This window comes from Pseudopodoces humilis, chromosome 2, assembly GCF_049639895.1.
Source record: "Pseudopodoces humilis isolate 2021_Gansu_Grassland_sample_001 chromosome 2, ASM4963989v1, whole genome shotgun sequence".
NCBI lineage: Eukaryota > Metazoa > Chordata > Aves > Passeriformes > Paridae > Pseudopodoces > Pseudopodoces humilis.
The window spans coordinates 89,163,520-89,188,341 of record NC_142201.1 but is presented as its reverse complement, the minus strand read 5'-3'; the positions used below and the strand labels follow the sequence as shown (position 1 = coordinate 89,188,341).

The 24,822-nt window shown below is 46.5% G+C and overlaps 1 protein-coding gene across 3 annotated transcripts in view; it reads left to right on the top strand.

The window, feature by feature from the left end:
• Positions 1–24,822, top strand: part of SIDT1 (SID1 transmembrane family member 1) — a 41,594-nt gene that overhangs the window by 12,770 nt on the left and 4,002 nt on the right. For 2 of the 3 annotated variants that reach the window (XM_088051831.1, XM_088051833.1), the window contains exons 2-21: positions 1,919–2,040; positions 3,028–3,198; positions 3,404–3,449; positions 6,650–6,751; positions 7,489–7,572; positions 7,703–7,796; positions 8,985–9,056; positions 9,426–9,519; positions 10,652–10,695; positions 14,496–14,567; positions 16,171–16,319; positions 16,945–17,018; positions 17,513–17,579; positions 18,229–18,302; positions 18,878–19,001; positions 20,018–20,135; positions 20,515–20,651; positions 22,316–22,424; positions 23,590–23,666; positions 24,776–24,822. In XM_088051831.1, coding sequence (XP_087907957.1) covers positions 1,919–2,040; positions 3,028–3,198; positions 3,404–3,449; positions 6,650–6,751; positions 7,489–7,572; positions 7,703–7,796; positions 8,985–9,056; positions 9,426–9,519; positions 10,652–10,695; positions 14,496–14,567; positions 16,171–16,319; positions 16,945–17,018; positions 17,513–17,579; positions 18,229–18,302; positions 18,878–19,001; positions 20,018–20,135; positions 20,515–20,651; positions 22,316–22,424; positions 23,590–23,666; positions 24,776–24,822 — 1,877 coding nt within the window. The remainder of the gene's footprint in view (positions 1–1,918; positions 2,041–3,027; positions 3,199–3,403; positions 3,450–6,649; positions 6,752–7,488; positions 7,573–7,702; positions 7,797–8,984; positions 9,057–9,425; positions 9,520–10,651; positions 10,696–14,495; positions 14,568–16,170; positions 16,320–16,944; positions 17,019–17,512; positions 17,580–18,228; positions 18,303–18,877; positions 19,002–20,017; positions 20,136–20,514; positions 20,652–22,315; positions 22,425–23,589; positions 23,667–24,775) is intronic. The other variant, XM_088051832.1, reaches the window with a different exon arrangement.

Here is a 24,822-nt window from a genome sequence, read left to right as displayed (position 1 = left end):
CTGAGGCAAGTGAGAATCACTTCACCTGTGGAGGTGGCCTTGCTTGAACTGTTTCATGGGCAAAAAGCTGCTGGACTGCTAGCTGAAATGTGTCCTTTCTGTAGTGATAGCTGTTTTCCCCTTGGGTGGAGAATTGTTCCATGTCCTTGCAGGAGACTGGCTTGACCACTGTGTCTTCATGCTCCTTAGATTTGTTTTCTTGTTCAGTTCCAGTTGCTTCGTTCATGTCCTCATTCCTTGTCACAGCAAACACCAGCAAACAAGCGGGAGCTTGTCCAGCCCAGTCCCTGTGTTTCCAAGTTACACCAATGTGTGCTGGCTCGGCTCCCTCAGGGCAGCCACAGGGACTAAGGAAGCCACTGAGTTACCTTCCAGTGCTGCCTGTGGTGACACCCTTCAGGTGTTCCTTGTGTGTTTTGCTTTGTGGTGCTGTTTTTAACTTTGTTTTAGCACCTTATGGTGAAATATACTTAGAAACAAAATTGCGTATATAGTTTTTGTGACTGGAAGGAAAAAGTGGAAAGCAGACCAAAAAAGCTTTGCAAAGGTTTAGATACTGGAAAGATTCTAATGTCTGCCCTTCTATTTCAAGGGGGTTTTAATTAAATTATTTGGCTTTTTTTTTGTTGAAGACTTAATTTTTTAGGAATTGGTGTCTGTCACCTCTGTATTATGGTGATAATGTCAGGAAAACTGATAATGATTATGTCTCTCAGGGAGGTGTTTTGTTCTACTAGACTCAACTCCCATGTGAGCCTAGAATCGCCAAACAAGAATAAATAGGAAATTTTTTTTGACTTGGAATTGCAGATGTAAGTTATTACCTCAGGGTAAGAATAAGCTGCTGCCTCTGACAACTCTTCATCTACCTCCTAATTCTGTATGTTCTTTTCAGAAGGTGCTACCTCCTTGTACCTTTACTCTTCTTGGAGGGTGTAAAGTCAGAATATCTATGAGCAGTCTTTCAGTGGTCTAGTGAGAGCCCATTATAATCTTTCAGGATGTGGCAGGTTTAAAATGTGTGTATATTATCTACTTAATATACTTTCATTATTTCAAGGCCTCTAATCGAGATGGACTGTTTCTTATCATATGATGAGTTATGCACTCTTGTATTTTATATTCTTGATCAATGTCTACAGTTCTGAAGAGGGACCTGAAGGGATGCTGTTTTCAAATGGAAATAGTGACATTTCCATGTGGTGCAGACAAACTTCTTGCTTCTCAAATAGTGAACTGAGGGTGTTGTACACCACAGCTGTCCTACCTCTGCAACCACGTGGTGGCCAATGATAACGTAAGGAGAAATTTCAGTTGCTGGTCCAATGGGCTGCATTAAAACCCTTTCTCACAAGCAGCCTTTCTTGTCCACTTGATGGCAGTCAGCAATGTATTCCTGTTTTGTTAAGTGGGATTATGGTTATATTGGAATTGTTTACATGAGAGCCAGCTGCTAATCTGCTTTTTCATCCTTGGCTATTGATGTCATCTTTGTGACTTTCCTAATGATGTTGATTGTGTTGGGTGCATAAGAGTCCCAGCAAGAAAATTCTTAGTTGTGGCTTTGGGTCTGTGTGTCTGTATCTGTTTGCTTAATTTTTGTCAGATAAGTTATGTAGGTTGCTCCCAACAGAAGCTACTGAACTCTCTTATGTATCCTGCATTTGTCCAGTGTATCTTGTCTGATAGTCACCTCTGACCTGGGCACAGGGCTGTGGTTCTGGACTCCAGCATCAGCAGAGAGGCACTTCGGTATGGCTTCTGGATCGGAATAATTAGTCTAGTGACAAGCACTGCTGATCTCCCTGTGCATATTGTCAGCACCTGGGTCAGAATGAGGAAGGGGGAAAGGCTTCTCCCACCTAGATTTGGAGCTGCCTTGTTCTCAACCTTTAGCTTATGCTCTCTTTTCTCACAGGTAGATGCAGTGCGGGTGTATGTGAACAGCAGCTCCGAGAACCTCCGGTACCCCGTCCTCTTTGTAGTTCGCCAGCAGAAGGGGGTGCTGTCATGGCAGGTCCCACTGATTTTTCGAGGCCTGTAAGTACTGGAGTCTCTTCTTTGTGACACACTCCTCTACCAGCATTCATGTATTCATCAGCAGCCTCCCTCACATGCTACACCTTGTAACCTGTGTAGATTGCCGGGCTTGCTTTCAGAGCATTCTTGCTCACTGCCAGCTGGGTGTAGGAAGACCAGGATTTGATAGGTAACCTCTTACTTGGCAGCCTGCTCTTGGCTCTTAGCTTCTCAGATATGTACACAGAGTACCAGGAGGCTTGTCTGAGGGGAATCTGCCTGTGACACCAGTCACTGAATCTACCACACATCACTGCTGTCATTCCACAGTTGCCTACCATGTGTGCAGGTAGTTCCTGGGCTCTGGTTTGGGGCAGGGTTTGAACAGGCTCTTGAACGAGCAGCATAACTTCTGTGTAACAGTGCATTTGGGGAAAAAGAGCTTCTGCTTCTCACCTCAGGAGCATCTAAGTTAAACTTATTCTAGGGGGTGGTTGTTTTGGGGCTGCTTATTCATGAGAGCAATGCTGCTTTGTATCTTCCTTAACCCTAGAGTTTACTGGGCTCCAAACAGAGAATTTTCAGGCACCTTAGACCATTTAAGATGTGAAGCTTCATCTTGTGACTGAATCCTGAAGCCAGCAGCAGATATCCTGCAGTGTTTTGCCTGATGCAGGCAATGGGTGCAGCGGTGGCTGTCAGTGCTCTCTTTGCCTCCACTAAATGGCAGATGTTAGAGATCCACAGCTGCCTTGGGCATCCCCTAGGGAAGTGAAATGTTGAGGATGACCAGTCCCTTGTGCAGATTGCAGGAGGCAACAGAGGTGGAGCTTGAATGCTGAGTAAAACAGTGAATGCTTCTGTGGCCTTTCAGATGAGAATTTCAGTTATGCAAGCAGGGGAAAAATGATGCCATTCTTAGTAGTGCTGAAAAACTTTTTAACTACTCTCTTTCTCTCTCTCTTTTCCATCCAACTTTCTCTTCCCTCCTTCCCCTGGCTGTTGCAGCTATCAGAGGACCTACAATTACCAAGAAGTGAGTCGGACCCTCTGTCCTGCTGAGCCAACACCTGAAACAAGACCCTCTGACCAGATTATATTTGTGGACGTCGCTTCCATGGCACCGTTCAATATTGCATATGAGCTGCTAGTCACCAGGCTGGAGAACTTCCAACTTGAGTAAGCTGGGATGTGAGAATACAAATGCAATTTAATGTATCACTTGAACATCACTTAAGGGACTTGGTCTATCTGCCTACTCTTCCTTTGTTTTTCCTAGCCAGGAAAAAAATCAAGATTTTTCTTTTGTTTAATCTGAAGGTACTTTGTGTGTGTTCCAGCTCTGAAAGTTTTAGACATCAACATTCTGGCATTTGTTTTCTAGGACCAACAAAGCCTTTAACTTCACTGCCAGCCCTTCCCAACCCCAGGTAAGGAGGAATCCTGTGTAGATTGCTTTTATGTCTTACCACATCCAAGTGATTGATGTGATCTTTTGTTAGGTAGCAAATCTTTTATGACTGGGCATTCTGTCTTAGGATGCAGGGAAATTTCCTTACTGTTGAATTTTCTGTGCGTACAATGAAGAGGTAACAGTGTTTCAGTCACTCTAGGGACATGTTTGGATCCTCCCAAAACCCATGAGCAGAGGAAATGAATGGTACTGGCACGTCAGGAAATTACAGAAATGTCCAGAAGTCCGGAGGCCATTGGGCTGCTGCACTTCTGTGAGGTGATACACATCAGTGTTGTGTTCCTGCCAGTTCCGGCTTACTTGCCTGAGCATAACTTGTCAAGATACAGTCTTTACTGGAAAAAATACAGAAATAGAGAAGCTGTAAAAGTGCATAAGAACTCAGACTGCTATTCCTTGCTTAGGGCAGCAGGTCAGGCTGAAAGGTGATAATGAAATGCTTGTTCCTGATTGCTTGAGAGGCTACCTGGAACAGAGGCCAGACAGTGTTAGAGGAATAAAGCAGGTATTTATTAAAAAGGCCTTCAAAAGGATACACCTTGGGCAGTACAAGAGCCTGGTTGAAGCTACACCCAAGATGGACTATAGGTCATGAGTTTTCACACTTTTATAAGTTTTGGTCCATTTACATATTTGGGTTAATTGTCCTATTACAGCTTCAGGGTATGAAGTCACATCCTCCCAGACTGCTCTCCTCAATTTGCTGTTTATACTTTTTGGGCCTGAAGCTGCAACATTGTCCTTGGTTCTCAGGCTGGAAATGGATTGTTTTGTCTAACTACACTGTGAGGAGAACTTGCTAACACTTTATGTGAAGTTCAGAGTTATATACCAATGCAGTACCGAATCTGGAAAATATGAAAGCTAAAACTTAAGGCATCAATTCTGTTAGTTCAGAAGGAGGCACATATGAGCAGCATCTCCAGCTGAACAGCTTTGTTTAGAGCTCTGCAGATACAAATCCTCTCTTGAATGAAAATGCTGTTGGCAGTAACTGTAGAGATATAAGAACTTGTAGAGCTAGGAAGGAGTAGGATTTACCCAGGCTGACTGGGACTCTGTTTTTGTTGTTGCTTTCACTGTTAATAACACCATTTAATTTTAGGTTTTGTGTTACCAGACATCCTAGCTAATCCTTTTTGCTGTCAAATGTCTTAATTTGGTTTGCAGATTCATGCAGTATTGTATACTACTGAAGCATGGGGAATAATGGTGACTCTTAATAAGTGCTCATTACTTAGAATTTTGTAATTTGAATATAGTGTTTAGGATATGAAGTTAATTTTGTGACTGTGGTCTGATTTTTTTGGTCACAATAATATGAGATTTATGACTTTTAATTAATAACTGGGTGTATGGAGGAAGACTGCTTCTCAATTGGTATAATGCTCAGGTTTTTGTAAATCAAAGTATTAAACAGTCTATGGGGGGAAGAAAAAAAAGATGATTTAAAATCTAGATGGCTGTTGTAAAAAGATAAAACAACTGAAGGAGATGTTGTCTGGAACCCAGTTTGTGCCTGAGGGCAGAAGCAGAAATTGGATATGCTTGTACAGGTGAGAACTGTTGGCTGGACACGTTTATAACACTTGCAGTGTGTGCAGCAGAGAACTGCTGACCTCAATGCCCTTGTGTTAATTCTGTACCCTGGTGCAAGCGTGGCTTAGAGGAAATTATAGAAGAGTCCTCATGAACTAGAAGGTGGTTCTTGTGCACCTAAAACCTTCCAAGGGGAAAAAGTGCCCGTGGGAACACAAGGAGCTCAGTCTGCCCATATCCTTACTTGGTGCAGATAAAACATGCTCTGCTAAGGAAACTGGCTCGGTGAGTTTGCACTTTGTAGGGACTTGTGGTTGGAGCCAGTGCTCCTTCAACAGGGAAGGGGCCCTGCTTGGAGAGGGGTGATAGGAATAAATCTAGTAGAAATGGCCAACTTGGAAGAGGCTTGGGTGGTTTCCTGCTTATCCCTGCCCTCCCACTTGGGAGCCATAATTCTTGGGAATGGCATGGGGGAAGAGAAAGAGGAAACAGCTGCCCCTTGCTCAGCATTAAAGTTTATGTGCCAGAAAGGATCTCTACAGTTGGGACAGTCTCAGGTGATGGTTTTGGAGCAGGGGTGGTGGTGGCTTCCAGTGTGGCAGCAGTGGCTGCCTGCTGACCCTGTGGAAGGGAAGAAGGTGGCTGGTGCCACTCCTCAGCCTTGTGTCCCTCTCAGGGGGAATGAGGTGCCCATCAGCCCCTCGTGGTAGCTGTGGCTTGGAGCCTGAGCTCTCAGGGTCTGGCCTCCCAGTGGGATGATGAGAGCCCTTGCAACAAGCCTGCCTGCTGGAGCAGGCATGGGAGCCCCACTTCTCCAGCAGCTGGCTGGGGTAGTGCATCAAACTTTTTACTGCACAAGTATACAAATAATGATATTGCCTGGGACATCTTTTTGCTCAGATCTGAAAAAACACCTTTTTCTAACCCCACAAACGGTCCTGTGGGCCTGCTCAAAGAAGGAGATGAAAAAAAAGAAAAAGCAGGAATATTGCCAGATATTAGTGTCTCACAAATTTTTTTAGTTACAGCTAAATTATTTTCAAAGCTGAAGTGCAAAGAGAAACCCCCGTTATGTTTTTGCCATCAAAGCAAATAAACAACCCTAAATCCTACAACTAATATCAATCATTTATTTATGAAACTCTTGACAGAGTTTCAGCCATTTGACTTAATACTGTTCACGGTCTGTCTTTGAGGCAACCCATTTGAGAAAGCTCTGTGATGTTTTCCATATGTAAAAGTACAGCCAGCAGTATGGAAACATCTGGAAATTGCTCATATCAACATAAAATGGAATGGGGTGTAAAATGCAGTCACTTTTGCTTCATCAGGTGGAAAAAAGCTTAAGGGAGCAGAAGCTGTGCTGTATTTTGCATATTGAAGATGTTTGTGTCTAATAGCATACTGTGCAAGGGTATATGTACAGCTGCCTGTATATATTTAATCTGCTATTCTGTAGTGTAATTTCTTAATATTTGAAATCTGATTTTTTTTGAAAGCCATCCACATCCAACCCCAAAGCCCATCTAGGGCTGATCGGGTATCTTTGGAAGGTGCTGAAGATAATGCCAGGGGTGATTTCTGGATCATGACTCTTGTACTCTTCTTTCTCTGCAGTATTTTCTGTACAAATTTCCTCAGGATGTCGATTCAGTCATTATTAATGTGGTGTCTGATGCAGCCTACCCATGCTCAGTTGTCTCTGTCCAGGATATTGTGGTAAGTTGGAGTAGAGAAGGGTAAGGAGCTGCCTGCTGGAGCTGTGTCCAGCTGTGAGGGGTCTGTGCCCTGCAGAGGGAAAAGCCCAAGGCAGGGCTTTGCCCTGGTGGTGGGGGTGAAGGGAGCCCCTGGAAGAGGAATGTAAATTCTGTGGGAAGGAGGCCAAGACAGAGATGCAGAGTTCAAGCAGCTCATACAGAGACTTTTGTTGTAAATAGGTGAACAAGCTGTTCCTTTTTAGCCTATCCATAGGGAACACATTCCACGTAGGGAATTTATGTATCCCTTGTGAGGTTTCCTGCTGCCCTGTGATATGGGTCTGTCCCACCATGGAAGGTGTTGGGTGGAATGTTGGTGGCTCAGGGAGGGAACAGTGCTGTTCCCTTGACTCTCCCCTGGCTCAAGGCAGCTTGGGGAACTTCTGATATTCAGACATGATGTCTTTTTTCCTTTACAGTTCGATTTCCTTTCTGTATATTTCATCCCCTTTCCTGGGATGTTCCCTGTCATGGAGGTTGGCTGCTGCTTGCAGCTGGGAAATAGCCCCATCCTTATTTTCTTTTCTCCCCTTCCTGAATAATGCAAGGTTCTCCAGTGTAGGGGCATACAGACATGCAAGATGTTCTGTTCCCTTGGATACCCCAACTGGGGCCTTTTTATGCTCTTCTTTCCAGCTGGCTTCCTTTGAAAATAGTTTGGATGTTGTCCCTGGTTTAACTCTTAGTTGTCTGTTTTAGTGCCCAGTGTATGACCTGGACCATAACGTGGAGTTCAATGGAGTTTATCAGTCCATGACAAAGCAGGCAGCCATAACAGTGCAGGTGAGATGCTGATTTGTGTCACAGTGTTTTCTGGTGCCTGTGTAGCAATTAAAATCTGATCTGTGACCTATTGGAGGGGAGAGGCTTTGTGTCTCATGGATTTTCTGTCTTCTTCCATCCTTCTGTGCAGAGAAAAGATTTCCCAGGTGAGCAGTTCTTTGTTGTGTTTGTCATCAAGCCAGAGGATTATGCCTGTGGGGGTTCTGTGCCTTCTTCAATTCATGGTAAGTTGTTCTGGGAGGTGGATTTGATTGCTGCATCTGAAAAGTGGGTGTCTTTTGGGACTTTCCTGTGGGATACCTCCAGGTGATTGTGTAGTTCTGTCCTATCCAGGTAGTTGTGAGGAAGAGTGAAGTATCAATCTGATACTGTTGGGCAGGTTAAAAGTCTTTTTAAGTGCAGGAGAGGGCCTGCTAGTATGGTGCCTGGCATGCTAGCGTTATGTGCTCTTCAGCAGCACCACTGGTGCCTTGGGAGACACTGGAGACATCCAGGCAATTCTGCTTACAGCTTTTTGTTTGGTTCTCACCTCTGCTCCCTGCTGCTGGGTTATCCTCCTGGCTCCATGGAGTCTCAGTTCTTCCGGAGAGCATCTTCTACTGCTATCTTGGGATATGTGACAGCTCTGAACTTGGGGGAACAGGAAAAATTGGAAATTTTGGGAGAATAATTTTACAAAATGCTTGTTCTGGTGTCTTTTCCAACCAGAAAATACTGTGTCCCCACTTGCTGGGCAGTGGTAAAAGCAAAGTCTCCACCAGTCATGTGGTGGCTGTAACTGGAGTAGGAACATTCCTATTCTCAAAGCCTCAAAGTTTCCTCCCTGTAGAAGAAGCAAGACTGCAACCAACAGATATACTGGGCTCCTCAACAGCTTTTAACTACTCCCTCGCCACCTTTCTGCCCCAGTTTTCCCCCAGAAAAAGAACTGTGCCCTTTGGGGTGTCATTCACTCATCAGCAGAGCTGTACTGGCCAGGTGTGCTAAGCCCTGCAGAAACAGAGCCAGTTTCTAGAGTGGCATCCTGCACAGAAATGTTTTACTCACAGAGATTTGGCCAAAGGCAAAAATGGACTCCCACTACCCACTACTATGAGAGAATCCCTCCTTTGGGGATTAAATGAGTAGATGAGATGCCTTTGGGATTCAGACATCCAGAATTAAGCAATATATAGAATGCTCAAGCAGGGATTTCTAGTCTAAAAAACAGGTTACAAACAAGGAAGAAGAGGGAAACATTCAAGAAAGGCTGTATATTGACAGAGCAGAGAAAAGTTTAAAGCAAAACCACCCCCACATTTTAGGGAAAAGCCAGACCCTGTTGTTTTTGCAAGTTCAGAGAACCAAGATCAGTGCCAGAAATTATTAATGTTGATTGTTTTTATATTTGCTGTACACTGTGCATCTCACAGGGAATGTCAACCGTACCTGGAATCTGCAGCGGACAAAGAACCTTCAAGTGACGATTGTGCCCTCCATTAAAAGTCAGTGTCTTTGGGCACTACAATGCGACTTTACAGGGGAACTTGGCACTTCTGAATAGAGGGGTATGACTGAGCCAGCAGCCTCTCAAGGAATGGTGCAGAAAGCACCAGCAAAGGAGACAAAACAACTTGGAGCCTGCTCCCTTCCAGGAAGGGCTGTTTGGTGTGGCGCACCAGCTACACTGGGGGTAAAGAAGTGGGGGGAGATTGTGCTGAACAAGTTCTGTCGATTCCTTTTGAAGAAAGCAAATGGGTTTGGAAGGGCTGTTTGGGGCTGGGCATTTTTACAAGGTGCTATTGGGAAGAGTGCTAACCCTGAGAAGTGTTGTTCCTGCTTTGTGACCTGACTGATCCCTTCTCTTTCCTCAGAGTCTGTTTATGTGCAGGCCATGTTCTTCAGCTTCCTGGGTTTCCTCTCCTTTTACCTGGGCTCAGTGATTGTTGCTTTTGTGCACTACATTAGGTGAGTTGAGGGGTTATAAAAGAACAGCCTTTCTGTTTCTTATCATCAGGGACACCACACCCTGCAGAAAATATGGGATGAGTGGGGTGGCAAGCATCTAAGCAGAGCAGCTGAAGAAGGCCATGACTACGCAGTGGGCTCCTACTGACCATCAGCCAGAAAACACTTCTTCCTCTCCTGTGGGGACCATGGAATGGATGAAAATCTAAGGGTCTGCCCTCTAGATCTTGTAGTGCCCCAACCCTGTGTTTTCCTGTGTAAGGACACTGGGCAGATGGTGGGAATTGTGAGGGGATCAGTCTGGGATATGGAGTATGACAGCATGCTGGACTGAGTACTGCAAAAAGTGGCAGTGACACAAATAGGGCCTTGGAGTCCCAAGAATGCTGGTTTCCTTCCTTACCTGTCTCCCCTGCCCAAACTTTGGTGTCTGGGCTTGTGTTGAGAAGAATGTCTGCATGGGCATGGCTTAACTTCAAGACACATCAGTGAAAATACATTTCGTTTAAACAATTCAGTGAAGTTACTTAAATATGTACTTTTTGCTGGTAGTTTTCTGTGTTGGTGGGGGTTTATTTGTTTTCTGTGGTTTTTTTTTACCATCTCCTGCTTGACATCGGCATTGATGGAGGTGATATGGGCTTCTTAAGCAGTGTTAGCTTATTAGACATTAGCAGTATCAAAGCATTAGCAGTGCTAATGACTGCCCCTAGATCCTGCTGCCCCTTCAGTAAATTCATATGTGCTTGGTCCCCTGAGCAGGGAAGATGGGTTTGGAAAGGTGGTGTGAGGGTCTCTTCGAACATACTGAGCAGTTTAGGATGGAATAAGTCATGGAAATCCTGTCCTGCCTCTGGTGGATAGCTGAGGGGATAAAAAAAACCCTCTGTTGCTTTGGAAATTAAAGAGGTGGACAGCAAGCAGTCATGGCTGAGTTGTGTCTAGTCCAAACAGTATTTTTCTTTTTTGTTGTTCTGTGTGTTTGTTTCTTTTGTGCTTATTTTTGTTGGGTTTATTTCGTTTTATAGATCTTGCACCATATTTACCTATTGGTGTCCTAGATAATCCTGCCATGGCTGGCAGGTGATGAGAATTGTTGGCTGTCTCCTGAGTGCTGTCTGTTGCTTTGCAGGGTTCAGAGGAAGGCTTCAGCTGGGAGGTTGAGCCCCGAGCATGGTAAGGTCTCTTCTCTTTTGTGTGACTGCTTTGAGTGAACAGGCCCCAGGCCAGGCAAAGGGCAGGCTGTCAGTCAAGTACCTTCTGTCCTGGAGCTATCTTCCCTGGTAGCTCACATAGTCTCTGGTGCTGAGGAAAGATGTTAGAGCTTCCTCTCTGCCCTCACAAGAGAGGGCCTTTGAAGCCAGCTGCCCTGAGCCTGGTCCTGACTCCTCCCTCGGAGCTGCCTTTTAAAGGGGTGGAGGAAGGCTAGGCCTTGCCTAGACCTGGCTACAGGCTAATGTTCCTGATGCCAGGTCTGTTGATTTTTAAACAAGGCACTTTTGAGTATGTCAGCTCCTATGCTTTAAGAATTCCTCTGCCTGGTTTAAGCATGGGGTCTTTTAATGTCTTAATTGAATTTAAATGTTAAATTGTTTTTCAGTGGGAGTTGCAGACAGCCAGGTGAATGAATGACTAACAGTTAGGTAGTGGTGTTTATGATATTTGTGTTGGCATTGGATTCAGTTTACTTTGTGCTGCACCCACATTTCCACAAGCTGCAGCCTTCTACCTTACAAAAACAGCTGCATCTAAGAAGCTACCAGTGAAAGATGGAAGTTTTTATCATGTGGATGGGGGGCACTGGGAGTTCTTGCTTTCTGGTGAAATGTGGGAGTCTTTTCATTCTGATTAAATATTTAGTGCCTGCAAAGCAACACAAAGCGTTGGTGCTGAGGTCATTTGTACCTTTCTCCTGGAGGAAGGCAGGACATTGTTTTGGCAGCGCTGAAAGGTTCTTGATGTTATTCCTTCTTTGATGCTGAGCATTTTCACTCTCCCCGGTCTGCTACTTACCATCAGATAAACATGGTAGTATAACTGAGCTGTGTTTAAAGGATCAGCAGTGGAACTTAACTCTCACTGGTATTAATTGGCTTAATATTTCTACTGAGCACCTGGGGGCATCTGAATTCTTAGACTTGCCTTGTCAGCCACTAAGATCCACATATATCCCTATATTTGGTATATGTGTGAAAGGGGTTTTTTTCACAACATGAACAGGGAACTGTAAAAATGTCCATAACTATATTCTAATTTTATGCCATTTGGGATGGATCCTGCTGTAAAACAAGAGAAAATCTTCATGCACAGGAGAAATGGGGAAGGCCTGTGTATTGGGGAGTTTGGGTAAGCTGAAGGGACCTGTCCAAGGCTGTGGAAGAGCTCCAGGGTGCTGACAAGGAATCACTGTCAAGGAGGCACAGTCTCAGTCAGGTGAGACCAGAAGTCCCAGGGAGTGCTGCTGATGGTGCAGCTGAGGTTCAATGTCCTGAAGCCAGCTTAGAAACTGCCTTCTAACCTGCCCTGCTGAGAGGTGAAAGTTAAATTCTGGTGTTTGGAAAGTTCCCAAAGAAGCTGCAGGGCACAGAAGTTGGACTTAGTATGGACCTGGAGAGTAGAGAACTGGGTTGCTGGGCAGGGAGGACTGCTGAACAGCATCCCTGTGAAGGGAGAGAGGAGCACAGTTCCTTCATAGTTTACAGCTTTCCTCCCAGAGGCACCTACTGCTTCTGTGACCTTGTAATCCACTGCCGCTTTCATGTACCTGGCACTGCATGTTGCAGCCACGTCCTTTCCTCTAGGGAGGAATCATGTCCTACCCACACGCTGTTTCTACATCTGTTATTTCTTTAGGGTGTGTCTGACTGATGCTTATAAAATGGTAATTAGCATCTTCCCTGTCTTCCAGATCAGTGGACACACTGGCTTTCTCTGTTTTGTTTTTTTCTCCCCTTTCCACCTTTTGTAATTTCCTTCCCTCACAAGTTCCCCTGGATCTTGCCTTTTTCGTTATTCCCATTCCTTTTCCCCACTAAGGAACTGGATGGAAGTGCTCAGCCATGTGTCTTTGCCGTTGGTCTTGGAATGTCCTGCCACTCCATGTGCCTCTTTGCTCTTGTTATCCATCTTATTTCTGGCTTCTGTGGTTCACTTTTTTTTTTCTTTTAATCCCATGGCACACCTTCCCTTCCGCATCCTCACTATCTGGTGGAGGCAATAGCCAGAGGAACCACGCCTTGTGTGGTACATTTACTCTGCTGACTCACTCTCACAGTGGGAAGTGGAATGGAAATTAGTGGGTGAGCTGGGGCCAAAGTGGCTGTTAGAGACAGGGCAGAGTGCCTTTTCTCCTTGGCTTGCCTGCTTTGTCCAGATTTGAATCTTGGGTAACTTGGGAGAGAAGGTTGTCAGGTCACTTGAGAGAATAAAGCCTGGTCTAAAATTAGGAGGGAGTATTCTCGTGGAACAGGACTGACAGACCTAGGAATTGTGCTTGTGCCTTGCTGCTGTGACCATAGGGAAATGCTTTTGCCCTCTTCCCACTGATCTGGGTTTCCAAATGACTTTTAAAGCAACAGGGCAAGCTTCCATGAGAGAGGGAGATTGGATTCAAGGTGATGAGTAGAAGATGTGTCTTACTCCTGCAGCAACCTCCAACATGCTGCCAATCTCAGCTCAGGGCTCAAGGGCTGTCACCTGGGGGCTGCAGTGTGCCAGAGCCCTCCCTCTGGTGCTCAGTCCATGCCATGTTCACTTCTGGTGCTCCTCTGAGCTGTTTGTTTTCTCTGTTAGAGGGATGGGGCAGGAGCATAAAGGAGCCAAAATCTGAGATCAAGTCTTATCCCCCAGCAGCAGTGCCAAAGAAAAGCAGTAATTGGGACTTGAAATATCAACTACTGCTGCTGTATGGGTGCTTCCCTGACTTGGGGTCAGTCAGGGACAAGGTTTAGATCTCTCTATGTTTGTGGCTAATGAAAATGATCTAAAAACCCATGCAAGGTTTTTGGCAGAAACGCACAGAATTTCCAGTTGGAAAGAGCACTTGGGCTGTGCCTGTCAGTTTGAGACCAGTCATGTACTAGGAAGCCAGAGATGCAGCTTGGGAAGCCAGGCCATTGCCAGGCTGCAGTAAGGCTTTAAATATTATTCCACGTTCTGCATTGCTTTGCTGCTGACTGACCACATGATATTGTTGCAGGGGTGAAGCTTTAAAGTCTTGTTGTTTGTCACTACTGGAAAACATGGTCCTGCTCTTGCTGCCCTTGCTTCCCTCCCTTTTGTGACTGATCTCTCAGTGAAGGGACTCAGCTGGCTTTGTTTTCTGCCATTTAGGTCAGCTGCTGAGCTCCACCATTGGAGGCAAAAAGAGGGAACGTGGAAGCAGGAGAGCACTCCTCCTTGCTTCATATATGTGGGCAGGGGGCAGGATGTTCCTAGCCCTCAAAGGCCTGCTCTTCTTTTCATCAGCATGAGATCATTACCACTTTTTGCATAAAACATTTTTTTTTCTCCTTGATTGGTTAAAATTATGTAGCAGCTGTCCTGCCAAAGTCTGTGACTCTTCCAGGGGTAGCTGAAGGTAGCAGTATTTCAAGAGATTTGAAGAGTTGCATGAGATGGGCAAAGAGAAGTTAGAAATTCAGAAGGCCATTAAGAACATTATGAGATTTGCTCTAAAGTTTACCAAGTCCTGCAGCCCCACAGTGTGATCTCTGCAGGGTGCTGGAGGGGTCTCGTGCTGCCAGTCTCACTGGCATCCTGCGTGGGGAGGTGGAAGGGAATGGGTTTCCTTCACACTGCAAAACAAGGCTTTCCCTTTTGCACAGTTTGCTCTAGAGGGAGACTGCCATCTGTTTAGAGAAATGTTCCTTTTCCCAAGCTCCTCCAGCTCTTCAAGCTGTTTGTATCCACCTCAGAGATGTTTCAAAGCACTGACATGAAACTAACTGTCCCTCTTGGGTCTGTTTCCATTGCAGGATCTGGGATGATGACTTCTTCACACCCCATCTCAGCCAGCACTCCTGAGGGAAGCAGCTACGGTGCTATTGGTAGAGTATATTCCAGAACTGGGGCACAGGGTTGCTTCTCCCCGGGGTGGAGGAAGGCACTTTTAGGGTGATTTAACACCAGAGGAGAATAAAGCTGCAAGCTACTTTAGCAGCATCTTGCAACTATTAAAAACAAACCCAAACAACCAAAATGCAGTTTGTGAGGCTCAGGTTGCACTTTAGGGTAAACCATCTACATAATAAAAGCAACAAATCTGTAAGAGGTACCCCAAGAGACTGTAATTGGAAATGTGTCTTAGACAAAACTACAGTAACCCGAGAGCTGTGGGTGACAAGGCTGCTTCAGACAGCATTTACTAAATGACTGACAAAGGTCCCTTGCAAGCAAGCAAGCTTCTAGGAGCCTGTTACTAGCTCACAGCCTGCCTTTAAACCAAAGCATGCCTATCCCTGGGATGCTGAAGGGTTGTGTGCCATAAAGCAAGACACAATCTGAGTTTCTCACCTCCAGGGGTTTCACGAGGGAAGAAATAATGTCATGCTGCCAACATGTGAACCCTGCAGCAGAAGAAAAAAATACTTCCTGAGGGCTTAATGACCACTTTACCCCTCCTTCCCCTTTTTCCAAAGAAGTATTTTAAAAGCATTTGAGAAATGAGGAAGAAACCTGTGTTCATGCCATGTAGATGTGGGCAATGAGCTGGGAGTTGCCCAGCCTGTGGGAAGTGCAGCCAGGTTCTGCTGACCTGTATGTGACCAGTACCAGGGATGCAATGGAAACAAAGCTGGTACTCTACCTGCTTTGAAAAATCGATTTTCTTCTTTGTCTTTTGTTCTACAATATTTTTAGAAAAGCTTAGATTTATATAAAGCTTACATAATCTGAAGGTTAACTAGGTGAGTGTGTTTTTGACCCCTAACAGTCTGCTTCTTTCTCTAGAGGTATTTGTCTTATCTCAGAATTCCAGATTTCAGAGCCCAGGCTAGTAGTGAGTAGAAAATGTTAAGAGATGAAAAGTAATAGAATAAAAGCAGAGTGAAAACTAAAATACTGCAGAGAGGGGAAGATAATGGTCCTTCAAGCTGCTCTTAGCTCATCACCTAAAACTTTTAGGAAGGTTTGGTATCGTGGAAAATTTTTTTTCCCGAAGTAGCCAAATTGGCTTCTGTCTTGGTTCTAGAAGACAGGTGTCTGCTAGGGAAAGCAGGAGCCTCCCTTGGGATGAAAGAATGTAGACCCCCTCCCTCCAAATTATTATAATTTTGAAATCAAGGGGCCTTTCTCTCCACCGCAGCAGCTCCGCGACCCAGCAAACGAATGTCTTTCCCCGAAGCCAAAGAAAGCCAGCAAAAAACTGTCCCCACCCTCCTTTCCTGCCCCCTTCCCGCCCCCCCCCCGGGCCGGGCCACTCTCTGTCCTTTATCAGTCACCCACTAAATACCCACAGTTAGGTTGTCTCTGCAGCTAATGGGTAAAAATTCCACGGGCAAGCCAGAACAACAAAACAAAAACAAAAAACAAACAAACAAGAAAAGACACCTAACCCTCAACAGCTTGTCATCTGGGACAACTTTATTCTTGCTGTGCACAGAGGGATTTATCGTTTCCCCTTCCTGTCTCCTTCTCCCTGTTCTGGCCCAGACGAGTCCAGCTCCAGCGGCGGACGTCAGCTGTCCTCCCCGGAGTGCAGGCCCCCAGCTGGTTCAGACACAGACAGCTCCGTGGAGGAGGAGAGCGACTTCGACACCATGCCAGAAATTGAGAGTGATAAGAACATCATCCGCACTAAGGTATGGCTGGTGTTGCAGCTGTGGCCCTCGTGCTGGGCCATGGGCACGTCTGGGCCGTGACCAGAACTGGTCACTTCAGTGAAATCTCAAAAATCCTGTTCCCTTTCAGGGTGGATTTCATCTAATACAGCCGAGTGTGCTTCTTAGTGTATTTTCAGTCACTGAAAGTTTTCCCACTGTGATAAGAATGCTGCTGAAGTGAGTGCTTTAATATGGAAAATCAAATATATTGGGGACTACTGAGAAAGGAGGAAAATGCCCAGAGAGTGTCCCAGAAAGTTCAAGGAGGTGTGAACATGGGGAGAAAATAATCTGCAACAGTAGGTGGCTATTTAGTACAAGTAGTGCAACTACTGTGGATGTACAGAGGGGCTTTAAGCCAGCAGCTCTCAAATTGCCTCCTCTTGTCATCCTGCACTGCTCTGTGTGGTTGGAGCCATTCCTGGAGGTCAGAGGATTTTGCAGAACTCACTCCCATAGAATCAAGGTACACAGTGAGTTCACTCTGTAAAACCAGTCCAAATACCACCAAGCTGCAAATATGTCAAGATCTTCTACTGGCATGTGTAATCGACATTGGTTCTTCTTGTTTTCTTCCCTCTTTCCCCACCCACTAATATTTTAGGTGTTCCTCTATCTATCAGACTTGTCCAGGAAAGATCGAAGGATTGTGAGCAAAAAATACAAAATTTATTTCTGGTAAGGAGAAGGCAAACTGGTAAGGCCCAGACTCTGGACCCAGAGTCTGTGGTTGTGGAGTATGTCTGCATGCCCTTCTTCTGAACTATCCTGTTACCCCTGTTCCAACCAGTAACTGCAGATCCCACATACCTCAAGTAAGGGTATTTGTGGACCAGTGCACACATGATCCTGTCAATGGATTCTGTTTTGCATCATTGCTTTTAAGTGTGGTAACAACCAGTGCACTGGAACATAATGGGAAGGGGGTGAAACTGGCACTCAAACACATGAGCTTGTGGCTGACATCCTGGCTTTTCCTGTGCCCTTGTGTGCATGAGCACACCTGCTCCTCTGCTTCAGGGGGTCACAGTGAGCTCATAACCCCAGAGCAGTGAGGTGTGCAAATTCCTCCATGAGCACTGTGGGTGCTCTGGATGTCTGGATGCTTCTTTGGGGTGTGCACTGCTGGTTTTGGTGTGTGTGTAACTCCTGCTGTTGTCTCCCCTCTGCAGGAACATCATCACCATTGCGGTGTTCTATGCCTTGCCCGTCATCCAGCTCGTCATCACTTACCAGACTGTGAGTTTGGCCCCATGGTGGTCCCCTCTTGCTTTCAACTTGCCCTGTGGTTGTGTTGTGCAAGGATGACAGTCGCTGTGAAACTGGGATCGCCCAGTTCTGCTCTGTGTGAGGAGCAGTCTACCTGAGCTGCTCTCGCTGCACTGTGTTGATGTTACAGTGAGCTTGGCTCATTGGGCTTGCACTTTTACCATTTCTGCTTCGGAAGTGGGAGTGCTGCTGTTTTCCTGCTCAACTGATGTCTCATTTGGGTCCTGTCTCATTTTAGAGACAGGAGGAATTTGATGTTGTCTCTAAGAGACAGCTGAAAGCAAGTAGTGTTTGCTGTGATTCCTCCTCCTTTCTCCCAACTTTTGCTATCCTGCTGTTACTCAGATATCTGCAAGCAGGTCTATTATTGGGGGGGTTGAGAGCACCTAATGTTTTGCCTGAAGACTGTTTTCAGGTTTGTGGCCTATGACAACATCTTGTCCCACCCTAAAAGCTTTGCTTGCAGATGTCATTACTCCCCTGTGCTAGTGCTAGAGCTAGGCTGCATCCTGGTACACCTTGTGTTTGTGCAGTGTGTGGATGGGGCAGAGAGAAGCATCCCTCCTCCAGAGCAGGGAGGATTTGCTAATGCCAGGCCTCCCACCTGCTCTCTGTCCAGGTAGTGAATGTGACGGGCAATCAGGACATCTGCTACTACAACTTCCTGTGTGCTCATCCCCTTGGGGTGTTGAGGTGAGTGAGCCCTTTCATCACTGCATATTTGTCTCATGCCTCTCCTGAGTGTTTGTGCTGTGGCCAGGGAAGGATTTTATGCTTTCAGGCTTACAGTAGCAGTGCTGATAAGACCACTGGGAGTTCAGGACTCTGATCTTTGTGTTTTGCTAAGCAGTGGTGCTCTGTTGCAGTGAGACACATGCACCCTGGAGCTTGTGGCACCTGGGTGTCCCTTGGAAATCATTGGCACAGCAATGAGGTGCTCCCTTGCTCTATTGGACACTTGTATGCAAGGAGCAGCAGCTCTTCAAAGAAGTTCAGATCAGGCCTTCCAGTGTAGCATTTCTCTAAATTAATGTGTGAGTGCAAAGAAAGCCCAGAGTTGGGAATCTCGTAGAAGCAGTGTTAAATTACCAGGGACAGGTGAACTATTCAAACTAAAATGGTGATCTAGAGTGTAAAATTGGAGTTCAGCAGCTGCTGAGGTAGAAGGGGGTGAAGGGGGGAGAAAAATGGATTCAGCTTATCACAACCCAGGGTTCAGCTTCCTGCTGCTGTGCTGCCTTCGTCTTAAACCTTCTTCTTTCCTGCAGTGCCTTCAACAACATCCTCAGCAACGTGGGCCACATGATGCTGGGCTTTCTCTTCCTCCTCATTGTGTTGCGCAGGGACATCCTGCACCGTCGGGCCATGGAGATGAAAGATGTCTACACCCTGGTAGGAAGCGTGATTGCCTGGGGCTGAGTGGAGGCAGGGAAGATGGAGTGAACTCAAAAGCCAGAGTGATACACAATGGGTTTCCACTTGTCTTCCTTGCTGGAGGGTTAAATCCACCTCTTGTTTTCCTCCTGTGCAAAAAGGGTCTAGGTGGGATGCTTATGTTCCCGCACACCCCAGTGCTTTACTGCTCACAGTATGTCCATACTGCTATGGTGGTGACCCAGCCTGGGCCTGTGAAGACAAGATTAATGGAGGAAGGACTCCCATGGCTCTGGCTTTTCCTGCAGCACTTGCTGTGGAGGAACTGGGACAGTAGGAGTGTCCCAAGATGCTTCTCTTTGTAGTGAAGTTTGATTTGTCTTACACAAGAGCTGCTTATGATAACTTGGAAGAATCTGGCTGACTCAGTCTCAAGCAGAGCTTCTTGTAGCCAGAGCTTCTGCAGTCTCTCGTGGGAGAGGACAGAGAAACCTGCAGCCCTGTGGGCAGAGGTGCTGGTGGTTTCAGGAGACAAACAGCTCTGTTCTCATGGGCTTGGTAGCAAGTAAAGGCATTAGCAGCTGTAAGGATCTGCTGCTTGTGGTTTTCAGGCAAAATCTTGGCCAAATTGTGATGGAAATGCCTTCTCACATTGTCTGATGGTCTGTGCTCAGGTGTTTCTAAGACCCTACTGACCACAAAAGCAATTCTGGTCACTCATCTCTGTTTTGGATGGATGGAGCATGGCATAGGGTACAGGACAGAGATTTTCAGTCTCATGATGTCAGTACCAAGACACTGAGGTCTTCAGGTCAGAACTTCCAGCATGATTAGCTTAGGTTTGCTGCCTGTGGATTCACCTGGCTATGCCATGTGTCTAAATCCAGAGCCTGTGGTTGCACACAGGACACTGTGCTGCAGTGGTGATTGGAGGACTTTTTTAGGAGTTAGGAGGGATGAAGTGATGGAGAATGGAAGCTTGCTTGTGATCAGGACACTGAGGGCACTTACTATACAGCTCTGCTCTCTTCCAGGACTACGGGATCCCAAAGCATTTTGGTCTCTTCTATGCTATGGGCATTGCTCTGATGATGGAAGGGGTGCTCAGTGCCTGTTACCACGTCTGCCCTAATTACTCCAATTTCCAGTTTGGTAAGCTGAGTTTCCTTTCTCCTTTTGAGCTGGAGCTAGGATTTGCCATGTTCTGTCTGTTGCTGAGTTGCTGACGTTTCCCATCTCTCAACCCTTGCAAGTCTCCCTGAAGCCTGCCTGTTTCAAAGCTCAGTCAGGAGGTTGTGATGCCCTGAGGGCACTTATTTTCTGGCCTCCTTTAGTTTTTGTTGGCCCAGAGCACAGAAGATGTGCTGCTGCAAGGTGGCAAAGCACAAAGTGCTGTACAGTGTGGTGCAGCAGCAGGGCCAAAGCCGAGGCTGGCAGGCACAGATCCCCGATTCTTTGTGTGCCCTTGGAGCAGCTTTCTGGGGCCACTGGTGGTAGCTGTTTGCACTGTTTCTGTTGTGTCCCTCCACAGACACCTCCTTCATGTACATGATCGCAGGACTGTGCATGCTCAAGCTCTACCAGACCCGGCACCCAGACATCAATGCCAGCGCCTACTCCGCCTATGCCTCGTTTGCTGTGGTGATCTCCCTGGCTGTCCTTGGAGTGGTATGGCTCCCTCTTACTCGGCTGCTTCTCTGGGAAGGAGGTGGCATGGCTAGGAACACGGTTTAGGTGTGAGAATGACTGGGGAAAGCAGCAGAGTAGGATAAGAGTGTGTTAAGCAGCTGTTAGTGTTTGAATTCTCAGTTCTGCTGGGCTTTCCTCCTTCCCTCCCCTAAGTTTTCAGGTAGGAGAAGAGCAGAACAGTTTCCTCTGGGTGGGCGCTTTTTTTGGGCTTTGCCCACCACATGCCATCCTTCTCAAGAGGAGAAATTCATGCATCCAGATGTACATGTCCAAGCACACAGATGGTCTTCCTGTGGTGTGATTCACACAGGAGGAAAGAGGGGTGAGGCTGGCTGGGCTTCCAAGGCATATGTCTTATATCTGGTTGCTTGTGCCTATTTCTCCCCTTTGGAATACTCCATGTTGTTTGTCACAGCTTCTGCAGTTGATTTTCCTATCTCTGGAGAGGAGCAGGGCTGGGATAATGTCTGGAGGGCTCTCAGGCAAATTCCTGGAGTACCTGCCTATGGAAGAGTACTGGAGCAGAAGCTACATACAACACTTTGCCTGTTTGCTCGTAGCATTGCAAGTACTGAGCTGGGCTCACCAGAATCCTCAAGTTGTGCTTTACCTTGGAGGTCTCTGCTTCTCTTGTTTCGAAGGGCTCATTTTCATTCATCAGTAACCAGGCAAAATCCATGGAGTTCTTGCTCTAAACTTAGCAGCTAGATCCCAGTGGGCTGTTAGCTCCTCACTACCACATAATGCAGAGGTCTCTGTTTATGAGACTGTCTGTGGGATAAGGCATGCAGGAGGAGCTGGTGACCTTGGGACTTCCCAAGAATCTCTTGATAGGTGTAGTAGATCTTGACAAGGTTCAAAACACTGAGGCTTTATTATGGATTGCTCTGTCTTCTTTTGTGGGATGCTTTGAAGCTGTTCAGTGGAGCTTGAAAGCAGCATGTCTCCCTTGTTCCATTCATGGAGAGGTGGCTTTTCTGATTGCTTTTTAGTGTGTGGGTTTTTTCTCTGCCCACACAAAGTGAAGATCTCAGGTGAGTGCTCTGGCCCAGGATAGGGAAGTGGTCACAGCCTGATGGCAGATCAGAGTTTCTGGACTCCTTATTGTATGAATAGAAAAATTAGGATTTTAATGTAGCACTAACCTGTGCTTGCAGGTTACTTCCAGTCCTTAAATAAAATGAAAACACACAGTAGGAGCAATTGCCTGCAGAGCAATTCTGTCCTTTTTGGTCTACTTCAGTACAGTTGTTAAAGTAATGGTTGGTTCCCTGACTGCCTTTGTAAAAATCCACCTCCTGGCCAGAGAGCTGTTGTCACATGCAGCAGAGAGAGCTTGCCTAGCCTTGGAGTCCCTGCATTTCTGCTTCCTGGGCCAGCTGCTGTCCATCCAGTCTTGTCTAAAGGGGCATTCAGAAAGAATGGTCTCCTCTCCAGGATAGCGAGCTCCTCTTGCTTCTCTGGACTTTGTTTTGAATTTATAGATCTGTTTTCTGGTTGGAAGATTTAGTTGGCTTTGGTTTTTTGGTTTTTTTTTCCGGTGTTCATTGAGGTTGTTTAATGTCCCATGGTGATATAGGACAGGAAAGGATTGTCCTGCTGAAAGACAGCTCAGTTTACTTTTAAAATGTCTTTGCTTTCAGGTGTTTGGGAAAAATGATGTGTGGTTCTGGGTTATCTTCTCAATGATCCACGTTTTGGCCTCACTGGCTCTCAGCACCCAGATCTACTACATGGGTCGCTTCAAGATCGGTGAGTGCTGTGACCAAACCATTTCCTCCTGACTGTGTGGGTGCTCCTGTCCTCACCTGCCTGTGCAGCACAGTCCTGTGGCCCCTCTTCTGGGCTACCCTGTCCTCTCATCCATTTGACGCTTTCCCGGCCTCTGAAGTCCTTGTGCTACTGCTTCCCAGAGCAGTGGGAATCAGCAGGAGCTGTGTGCTCTGTGGTGGCAGCACTGCTGGGCTCTGAGGGGGCTGCCCTTCAGCTGCAGCTCTCCCTAGTGCTGTGCTCAGAGGGGTGACCTACACCCAGCCATGGGGTGAGGGGCAGAGAGGGTCTGCTGGGGAGCCTGGCTTTTTTGTACTCTGCTTATAAACCTATTTCTTCTTCCTCTCCTGTCCCTGTGTGCCTCAGAGGGCCCTGACTCAGGTAACTGTCCACAGCTTTCCTTTTTCCCTGTTGAGCTGATTGTGCAGAGGTAGCAGCCAGGGACTGCATGGATGTGTGTGGGGAGGCAGGATCGTGTGCCACCTGGGGTCAGCTCTTGGGAAGTGAAACCAGTTTGCCAGCAGCACTGCCAGTCCTGTTCCTTGGCAGCAAGCAAGTGATCCAACACAGGAGAGCTGTGATCTTGGTGCAGGAGCCTTTTCAAGCTCTGTTGTGGCTAAACGGGAACTTGTGTATTCATGCATGTCTGTGCATCCCCACTGCCACTGACGGCTCTGCAGTGAAGCTTCTGCAATGATTTTGAGAGCAGGAGTGCCTTGACAGCCTTGACTGTGTTCTGCCCCTCTGGGACCCTCTAAAGCCTGTGGGACCTGTTTCTGCTGTTTCCCTGCTCTGGCAGCTTGTTCTGTGGAAGGTGCTTTTCCTCCTTCCTACATAGACAGACCTCTCTTCCAGAGATGGGGTTGCAAAGCCAGCCCCTCTTTACACATACAGGCAGGGCCTGTGTGACTTCTGCGCAGTGCTAGTGTAGAGGCGATTTTAAAATTTATTTTTGTTGTAACCTGTTGCCATCTACATCCTGTGGTGGATGCCCTGCTCAGCACAGACTGCTTCCAAAGGGCAAGACATGAATCTGCTGACACCTTGGGTTCTCTGTTGTCAGCTGGTGGGTGTCAGCTTCTTCCTCACAGGCATTTTGGAGCTCACTGTGCTGGCAGTTCTGGCTTTTTACCCTTTCCTTTGACAGACGTGGGCATATTTCGGCGAGCAGTGATGGTGCTGTACACGGACTGTATCCAGCAGTGCAGCCGACCAATGTACATGGTAGGTGACTTCTCATCCCAGCACCTCTCAGAAATTCCTCACTTCTTTAGGCAGTGTGCACAGGAAAGAGGCGGGGCTGTTTGAAAAAGTGATGATCCCTGCTTCCCTTGTTGTCCTTCCCCCAAAATGGTTGGGTAAGTGTAGGTCTCTGCTAGAGTGGCTTATCCCCAACCTCCAGGCCTCCCCTGATCTCAGGCTTGGTGAATAAAACATCAGAGCAAAGGTGATATGAGCGTGACAGGATTTGCCTTTGCACCTGCTCTCTGGGAGCATCCATTCAGAGGAACAGGTACAAGGCTCTGTGCAGTGCAGGCTCTCTGGGGAAGGCTGCAGCTGTTTTGGGTCTGTGGCTTAAGCAAAAGCAATTACCATTTCTGCAGCACCTCAGGGCACATAGCAAGAAGTGAAGAAAAGGTGGCTGTTACCTTGTGTCCCACTGAGTGCTTTCTCCTTAGCAAGGAGTGCTAATTAGGCCTTGAAGACACATGGATTTTTTATCCATGAGCATCCTTCCTCTTAATTTTTTTATTTATGCTCCCTTCTCTGAATAAGCAAACTTGGTCCACTCAGGCATGAAGTAAGCCTGGCCATCCTGAAACAACTACATCATGAAAGCATAAATGCACATGCCCCACAGATATAATCCTTCTGCCTGCTCTTGTTACAGTGCTTGTCCAGCTAATGGTGAGATGGCAAGAAAAAAAAGGCTCCATGAATATGTGCAGGATGTGTCCAAAGCTTCCCCTGCTACCTCTTTCAAGCACGTCCTTGTTCTCTGCAGTAATTCTTTTGTAAAACAGTGGGAGGGAAGGAATCTGACTAGAAAAACAGTAGAAGCAGTCAAAGGATTCGCAGAACCTCCTGAGGTTGATCCCTTAAGTGCTGAGCTTGTCCTTTTTCAGATGTTTAGTCTCCTTGAAACACTTTCTTAAAATTTTTGAGGGTCAGAGCAGTTTCCATCTGATAAAAGCTCCCACAGAGCCAGGTGCATTTCTGTTTGCAGGAACCAGACTCCAAATCCTAACATAATGCTTTCCTGATTTTTTGAGGCAAAGGCCTTTTTTGCATACTCTTTTCATTTCATATGATCATTGGTGTCTTTTCTCCAGGACAGGATGGTGCTGCTCATTGTTGGGAACCTGGTCAACTGGTCCTT